General features: G+C 58.4%; 1 protein-coding gene across 1 annotated transcript; it reads right to left on the reverse strand.

Moving 5' to 3' along the window:
- Positions 1-281: 281 nt before the first annotated feature.
- On the reverse strand, positions 282-6,478 carry CRABP2 (cellular retinoic acid binding protein 2). Its single transcript, XM_006155200.3, has 5 exons — positions 6,274-6,478; positions 4,362-4,363; positions 2,816-2,984; positions 2,499-2,615; positions 282-707 (listed from the first exon to the last, which is right to left on the reverse strand). The coding sequence occupies exons 1-5, from the start codon at positions 6,349-6,351 to the stop codon at positions 657-659; spliced, it is 417 nt and encodes a 138-aa protein (XP_006155262.1). The 5' UTR covers positions 6,352-6,478; the 3' UTR covers positions 282-656.
- Between the last annotated feature and the right edge of the window lie 2,176 nt (positions 6,479-8,654).

Below are 8,654 nucleotides of genomic sequence, written 5' to 3' on the forward strand. Positions count from 1 at the left end.
GAAGGAGGAAGCTGGGCACCATCACTGAGCCCAGTGCTACGGCTGAGATCAGGAAGATGAGGTGGCCTGGGGACCTCGGGAGCCAGAGCAGGGGACCAAGGATGCTGGAGGAGAGGCCGCAGAGGGGGTGCTTGAGGATTCAACCGGCAATGAAGGGGTGGGACAGGAGGCTGGAACCTGGAACCGCTTTACCGCGGGACAAGTCAGAAGCAACGCTGAACTCAGACTTGTCCCCCCCCACGATGAGCCAAAGGCAGGTTTTTTTTTTTTTTTTAGCATTTTAATAAAATTAACAAATAAATAGTCTAAACCATACAGGCTACAGGGACTAAGAGTGGAGGTCAGAGGCCAGGCTTTCTCACTCAGGCTCTTGGGTCTCCTCCCAGAGAGAGAGATCCTACTCTGGCTGTTTGGGGCTGGGATGGCGGACGTGGGGAGGGACTCTTTAATCCATCGCTCTTTGCGGTGCAGGGAAGGGAGAAGGGGGATGAAGAAAGCAAGACCTGCAAGAGGCAAGTCAGAGACCCTAGCCGCAGCCAGGATCAGGGAGAGCTAGCCTAGAGGGAGGGAGTGGGCAGGAGGGTGAGGGCCCGGGGCAGGGAGGCGGGCGGTGAGCGTGTGGGGTGGGCTCCGCTGGCTCCTGGACCCATGGCGCCTCACTCTCGGACGTAGACCCTGGTGCACACCACGTCATCCGCCGTCATGGTCTAGAGGGACAGAAGTGGTGGTTAGCCCAAGGAGCCTCTGAAATCCCGTGGCTTTGGAGAAGGAGGACTGAGAGGAGGGACTCGGTTGGCCTCCACTCAAACCTGCTTCCTGGCTGGAGACCCGCAGGGAGGAGCTGGTTCTAGAATGGCCGGCATCACTGGAGGGAAAGGAATAAAGCCCCAGGGGACCACCCACCTCCTCAAGCCAGGAAGATCCTCCTGGAGAACTGCTGGGCCCTTCAGTGCATGTTCACGAAAAGGACATCATTTCTCTTTCTTTTTAAAATTTGCTATGAGGGGGCCAGCAGGTGGCGAATGGCTATGTCGCTGAACTCTATGTTGTCGACCGTGGTTCAAGTCCCAGACCCAGTGGCTTAAACTCACGGCAGGTGGTGTGTGTGCGTGCCCTAGATCCCGAAAGGAGAATGGAGGAGAAGGGATTGCGGTGTGGCCATCCCCCCTGGGGGGTGATTTCTCGCCTTCTGTCTCTGTGTCTCTCTGTCTTTCTGGGGAGCAAACGCGCCCTATAGCAAAAACCTCTTCCCCCTAAAAAAATTGCTATAGGGTATATGCGCTCTCAGGAGAAAGACTGAGAGAGAAAGAGAAAAATCACTCCCCAAGGGGGATGACCATGTAGAAATCCCTTCTCCATTCTTCTTGGGATTTAGGCCATGGCATGCGCGCGTGTGCATGTGTGCACGCGCGCGCGCACACACACACGGCATGTTTTTTTTTAATTATTATTTTATTTTATTTATTCATTCATTTATATTTTAGTTTGACCAGAGAGAGACAGAGGGTGAGAGTGAGAGAGAGAGAGGAAGCGAGAAAGCAAGCCACCAGATTCAGGACTTGAACCCTGGTCGGCCATGTGGGAGTGTCCAGCGCCTTAACCACACCACCTGCTGGTCCCCCACATGGCATGTTTTTAAATCACCGGGTCCAGGACTCAAACTGTACAGTCAGCCATGTGGGATTCAGGTGCCTTTACTACCACGCCACCTGCTGGCCCAGGAGACATGATTTCTTTTCTTTTCTTTCTTTCTTTTTTTTTCTTGGAGAGGTTTTTGCTATAGGGTGCGTGTGCTCACCAGAGAGAGAAAGACACACACAAAGCGAGAAATCGCCCCCCAGGGGAGATGGCCATGCCTCAATCCCTTCTCCTCCATTCTCCTCTCGGGATCTTGGGCACGCACGCACATGTGACCGGTGTGAGTTTAACCCATCAGGTCTGGGACGCAAACCGTGGTCGACTACATGGGAGTCCAGCGACATAGCCATTACGCCAACTGCTGGTCCCCCTGGAGACATGATTTCTAACTCACCCTAGGGAGGGCACCATATGGGGTAGGGATAGCTTAGTCCTGTGAAGGAGCCCCAGCAGGAGGGTGGGGAGATCAGGGTGGTTCTTCTTTCTTTCTTTCTTTCTTTTTTTTAGAGGTTTTTGCCTTAGGTTGCACGTGCTCACAGGAGAGAGAGAGACAGAGACAGTGATAGGGAAAGTGAGAAACTAAGAAATCACCCCGCCCCCAGGGTGATGGCCATGCCATAATCCCTTCTCTCTTCTCCTCCCAGGATCTTGGGCACACGCGCACACACACCCAGCATGATTTTCAAGCTATCGGGTCCGGGACTCAAACCGCTATCGGCCATGTGGGAGTCCAGTGATATAACCGCTATGCTATCTGCTGGCCCCAGGGTGGTTTTTGAAGTTCCTATTCCCGGAGTCTCCCAAGAAAACTCCCGTGGGGAGCACTGGCTTTGCCAACGGCGGGAGGAGGCAGGACTTACCAGGATCAGCTCTTCATCATTGGTCAGTTCTCTGGTCCAGGAGGTCTTGGGGCCCTCCCCCTTCAGAAGCCTCTGCTCACAGACCATCTTGTTCTCACTCTCCCACTTGACCAGGCTCTGCAAGAGACGGGGGCCGAGTGAGCCAGCCTCTAGCCAGACAGCACAGCCGAGAGAGAGAAGGGATGGCCCCTTTCTATTCCCACTACGACCTAGGAACTTTCTGTTGAGAATAGAGAAGAATCTAGAAAAGACTGGAAATGGCAGTAGAGGCAGGCAGTAGAGGTCATGACCCCAAGGGGCCTCCTCCTGACACTCACCTTACAGGGTCTCCCGTCCACAGTCTGCTCCTCGAACTCTTCCCCGACCTTGAAGTTGATCTCGGTGGTGCGCACGGTGGTGGAGGTTTTGATGTAGAAGGTGTCCCCGTCCTGTTTGATCTCCACTGCTGGCTTGGATGCTGCTGCTACAGCGACGGATGTGGGGAGCCTGCCGGGGGTCGAGGGAGTTACCTTGAAGGAGATGGCTGGTGGAGCAGCCGCAGAGATGATAGGGTAGTCCCCTGACCTCAGGAGGCCTGCTCCTAGCTGCAACCCCCTGTTGAATGAGCAGGCCTGGGTGGGACTCTCCATGTCTTAGGCCTTCACTCTCAGAATGTGCAGCGGGTGGCTTTTCTCCAGGCTCCTGCCCAGTGAGCACCCTGTCATGGGCTCAGCCTGGTTCATCTCACTGTGGCCCTTGGACTACCCTGGCTCATAGGAGGCACTCGGTCTTCACCTGTGCCCAGCACACAGCAGGCCTCCACAGCAGGCCCCAGTGCTCATGGCCTGGAAAGTGGGGGTCACTCACAGCTGGGCTCAAAGGTCCCTGCATTAGGCTCCTTGTGCCTCTTCCCTCAGGAGAACCCCCTCTTGCCCCATGAAGGGACAGGAGAGGACACTGCTCCCTGCCTACCCCAATGTGTCCCTGCCCCAGAACTCCTGCCCACCACTTCAGGTGGTCAGGCCTTCTTGCTCAGCCTCTGTGGATCCAGCCTCCCTGTGTTCCCCTGTAGTCTTTCCCAGAACAGACCCTTCTCTTTGCTTCCTAGTTATTTATTTAAAAAAAATTTTTAGAGAGATTTTTTTGCTGTAGGGCATGTGTGCTTGCTGGAGAGACAGAAAGCAAAAATCACCCCCTGTGGGGGATGGCCACACCACAGTCCCTTCTCCATTCTCCCCTTGGGATCTTGGGCACACACACACACACACACACACACACACACACACACATGCACTCGGAATGAGTTTTAAGTCTCCAGGTCTGGGACTCAAACCGCAGTCGACTATGTGGGAGTCCACCGATGTAACCACTATGCCATCTGCTGGTCCCCTTGTTAAGGGGTGGGGGCAGCAGGGGAGAGCTTCCCTCTGCTAGGAAGACGAGGAGGCTCGGAGGCATGTCAGGATGGGGCCCAGGCCCAAGCCTCGCACCCCCTCACCTAGCCTAGCCTGCTGCCCCAAACTGGAGCAGAACTGTCCAGGGATACAGTGGGGGAGTGAGGCCATGCTGGGCCCAGCCAGGCTGCTGGGATTCCTTGCCCTCTGTCTGGCCCACACGCCCTGGCCCTCCTCCAGGCCTGGCTTCCTAGAGAAGCAAATCCTCTTTTCCTTCAGCACCAGAGCACCCTCTTCAAAATTGAAGGGAGAGGGAGGGCGGGAGGAGGCCCTGCCCCTCAGGAGTTTCGGGAGCCCCCTTCTGGACTGTAGGTCTCCAGGTCCACAGAGAAATGACGGAGGGCCAGTTGACTCAGAAGAGGAGACACACCCAGACCCATCTTCTCCGACAGAGCCCCCTTCTCTGTTGCTGCCTGAAGTCAGCCCTGACATCTCACACCCAGCTTTCCGTCACAGTCCCGAAGCTGCTCTGGCCATGAGCAGCACGCTGGATGGGACAGACACCCCCAAATACCTGAGCTTCCCTCACCAGGAGGTGGCCCCCTGGACAATAGGGCAGAACAGGGTGAGAAGGGGCTGGGTCCCTGCAGAGGCGAGGCTGGGTCAGAGGAAACATCCCTCCAGCTAGCCCTGGTGCACACGGAGCTGGAGGCCAGCAGGGCCCAGCAGGCCGACCTTGGCTGACTCAGAACTGTGTTTGTCTAACAGGTCTGTTTTCAATCTGCCCCTCCGGCGGGACCTGAGGAGGGCACGTGGCGCTGAGGGACCCTGCAGGGAGGACAAACAGACTGAAGACAGACAACAGTGTTGGGCTTCGGATCCTATCCTCCAGCTGGGGCTTGGGGGTGGGCCAAGACACCACCTCATCCACTGGGGAGAGGAGCCCGGGTCCAGAGATGGGGAGGAGTGGCATCTCTGCTTTCTGAAGGGAAGGTTTCTCTTTTTTTTTTTGAAGAGGTTTTTGCTATAGGGCGCGTGCGCTCACCAAAAAGAGAAAAACAGAGACAGAAAGCAAGAAATCACCCCCCGGGGAGATGACTGTGCCACAATCCCTTCTCCTCCATTTTCCCCTCAGGATCTTAGGCACACACGCACATGCGCCCGGAGTGAGTTTAAGCCACCAGGTCCGGGACTCGAACTGCGGCCAACTACATGGGAGTCCAGCGACATAGCCATTACGCTAACTGCTGGTCCCTGAAAGGAAGATTTCTATCCTTTGGTTTTTGATTTCAGCGAGGGCAGAGCGATAAAGACGATGTGACAAGACGTATTGTGGTTAGATTGCAGGAAGAACTAACTTGCTTTCCTCTTAGCCTTCCAGAGTCTTCAGAGGCCCAGATTCATTCTTAGGCCCCTGCCCCACAGGGTGCCCTCCTTCCAGCCTCCTCCCAGCCTCTAGTCCACCCAGGGTCTTCCTGTTGAGTCCAGAAACTGCATACTCACTCTTTGGCTCCAGGCCTACCAGGTCTCTTCCCAGTTGCTGGGGCCCTCACCTACCTCCACCTTTCCCCAGAGCTCCCAGGCATCAAATCCTGGCTCTGTCTCTTCCATACCCTCTACCCAGCCCCATTCCACAGAGCATGAAGGAGGTGGGCTAAGGACATGGATTGATTCAGCTTCCCCCACCTCTGACCAACACACCCAGCTGGGCTGCAGCTCTGGGCGGGAACCAGATTTTCGGAAATGGGGGACTAGGGTTTCACACGAAGCCATTTGTTGAAATCCAAGAAAGTGATAATCATCCAGAGCGATTTTAGGACTCGGAACTGCAGGCTGTAGGAAAGTATTTGTCTCACATATGGAGGGGTGGGGAGAGCAGAGTGGAAAGTGCAGAAGGGGAAATGAAGGGGGGCCAGGGGTCGCTGGGGCGGATTACCTGGTAGGCGGAGCCGGGTTCAGAGGGTAAGAAACCTGCCTGGCGATTGGGTTACCCGTGGCGGCAAGAGGAGGTTGGAATGTCCCCGAAGGGCTCGCAGGGTAGGGACCCGGGCTCCCAGCCTGGACGCAGGGTTTGCGACTAGGTGCCCCGCCCTGGTCAGCGGGTCAGGGCGCCCAGGCTAGCCGCCCCCCCTCCCTGGAGACCGGACTCGTGCTTCTGGTTTTTTTCTGATTCACAGGCTGAGTCACCGCGGGAGCCAGCACTGGTGGGCAACCCCGGAGAGAGCAGGATTTGCGCGTCGGGCTCAGCGCCCCGGGGGACCCAGGGGACTAGCCCCTTTTTCGGAAGATGCAGGCGCCCAGCCTCCGACGCTCTGATTCCGCCTCCCACTCCACCCTTTCTTTCCCATCTTCATTTCCGAAGACTGTGGCGTCCCCCTCGCCCCTTCTGGGCGCTCGAAAACCATCTTACCCAGCGCTTTCAGCAAATCCTCGAAGTTTTCTGATCGGATGATCTTCCAGTTGCCAGAGAAGTTGGGCATGGTTGCGGCGCGGTGGCGGATCCCTTAGGTCTCACGGCTGGAGCACTGAACGCTGAGTCTTTTAATCAAGAGATGTCGCCGCCGCCCTCGCGGAACCCTGAAGCGCACAAACCAAGGCTCGTCCCGGGGCGGATCTAGCTATGGACCAGAGGGGGATGGGTCCAGGGTTCCCTGGGCCGCAACAGCCTTCTGCGCCAGTGGGTGGATGGGGAGGCGGTCGGAAGGCTAGCGCTTGAATTGTGTCTTCGACTGAAGAGTGGGCGTCCAGCCAGGGGCGTAGATGCTCCGGTCTCACGTTCTGTAGTGTGAAACCACAGGGCCACGTCTCTCCAGTCCCCGCCCGTCCCCAACCTGACTCGGTGCACTGGACACCTTGGCGCCAGACACCCGACTACATCACCAGCGGGTGAATCCCCAGATCTTGAGCTGGAGTTGGGGAAGGGAACCGGCGCTCCAGCTCTGGCCTCATGGAAGCCTAAGCTGGATCCAGTGGCACGGCTCCGAATTCAAAAAGTGCCTGGAGAGCCCTGGGGTTCCAGGGTCAGGCACCTCAGTGAGGCAACGGCGCCCCCTGCTGGAACGACTCGAAGAGGCAGAGAGGGGGCAGCACGGTCCCCCACCTCGGGACCCCACTACGTGCTAGGTTAGTGCCTAGGCACGCTGGGAGTAGACGCCTCTTACCGCACCGCGCGGACATCGAAGGGTTAAGCAGGAGCCTGGGGCTCAAGGCTGGCGAGGGCAGAGGTCAGAGCCAATCACTTGACACGAGCTCTTTATTAAGGCGCTTTCTCGGTCGCAGAGCTCCCCCACACCCCACACCCCACACCCAGAGGGGGTCTCGATCGGCGGCCAGGAAGGGAGGAGGGGACGGAGGCGCGGAGCCCCGGCGCGCCGTGCCGCCACCTAGGTTGGAGGAGGCTGGGTGCCGGGGAGGGGGCGGAGCAGGGTCTCAGGTGTCACCGTCCTGGGCCGTAAAACTTGCGGAAGGAGCGGCCGCCCCTCGGAGAGCGGCTTTGAAGTGGAAGATCAAAGGGGGGTGGGTATGGGCACTGCTCCCTGCAGAGACCCGAGTGGGAGTGGACGGGACCCCAGTGGACTGGGGGCAGGGTGTACAGAGAAACTGAAAGGGAGGTCAGGTGGGAAAGCCTCGGAGACAAATCCGGAGACCCGAGACCGGAAACCGCAGAGCAGCGGAGCCGAACTGGATGCGGCGCCGGGAGCCGGCGACCGTGAGGCCGGTGCGGCCTGACTGCCGGTGCGGCCAGCAGCTCTCGCTGAATCGGCGCACGTGGCCCCGCTCCCCGCGCCCACCCGCCTTGCACTCGCGCTCCCAGCTCCCTTCGAGGCAGGACGCAAAGCCCCACATCTGGTCCCAGTTCTGGGTCCCGGCCCGGGCCCCTCCCTGCCAGCGTGGCCAAGGGTGGAGCGGGCAGGCTCGCGGAGATCTCCGAGCCCTCACCCTCGGAACCGGGAGCGGGCCAGGGAGTCGGGGGCTTTGGCGGGACTGGGAGGGGTCCTGGGCATGCAGCCAAAGGAGAGGGGCTGGAGCAGTTAGCTCCGCTCTGAGAACGTCTGGAGACGTCCTGGGGGTCGGGCCTCTGCGCTGTGAAGAATAATGGGTGTGTAGAAAAATAAAGCAGCCGCGCGGGCTGTGCAGAGGAGGGATGGAGGTTACACTGGAGAAAGGACTTCCGGATGGGCCCGCCCAGCACTAGCCAATTCACTGTCAGATTTGAACAAGGGAGCTGGCTAGTTCGGCCTGGTTTTAGGGGTCCAGGTTTTGTATGGGAGAGCTTACTTGAGGGGGTGTGGGGGAGGCTTGAACTTCTGGAGGGAAGAGGGCAGCAGGTCGAGAAGCTCTCTAAGGACGAACAAAAGCAGAGTGGTGGAAGTAGGAGGGGTCCCTGGGGAGTGCTCAGGGCCTGGGGTTGCAGGCGGCTCCTCCCCCACCCGGCTCCGCGACGCTGTAGGTAAAGGGAGGGGGATTAGGTTCTGACAGGGGAATCAGGCTTCTTGCCAAAGGGATGAGGAGAAGCTGGAGGAGGGAGCCTGGTGGAAACCAGACTCCTGACACCCCCTACCCCTGTCCCCTCACTGCCCCCAACCTCTCCCACCCGGGGGTCATTGGGTGTATCTCCACTGTGCCCTGCTTCGTGGGCCTCTTGAGCCCTGGGCCGGAAGTCCAGCCTTCTACTGCAAAACCAAAGGGCCCTTGCAGGCCCACTCCCCCGCAAGTCCTGGCACTAAGGATGACGAAACCTTGGCCAAAAGATGGTCACCAGGATGAGGGGACCTAGCCCCTA

This window comes from Tupaia chinensis, unplaced genomic scaffold, assembly GCF_000334495.1.
Source record: "Tupaia chinensis unplaced genomic scaffold, TupChi_1.0 Scaffold000438_1, whole genome shotgun sequence".
In the NCBI taxonomy this organism is placed as follows: Eukaryota; Metazoa; Chordata; class Mammalia; order Scandentia; family Tupaiidae; genus Tupaia; species Tupaia belangeri.

Excerpts from the sequence above, each read along its gene's own strand:
- CRABP2 (XM_006155200.3), bottom strand. The coding sequence starts at position 6,351 with ATGCCCAACTTCTCTGGCAACTGGAAGATCATCCGATCAGAAAACTTC. Across the intron at positions 2,616-2,815 it reads TGGACGGGAGACCCTGTAAG|AGCCTGGTCAAGTGGGAGAG; the intron begins GTGAGTGTCAGG and ends CGTCTCTTGCAG. Across the intron at positions 708-2,498 it reads ATGATGAAGAGCTGATCCTG|ACCATGACGGCGGATGACGT; the intron begins GTAAGTCCTGCC and ends CTGTCCCTCTAG.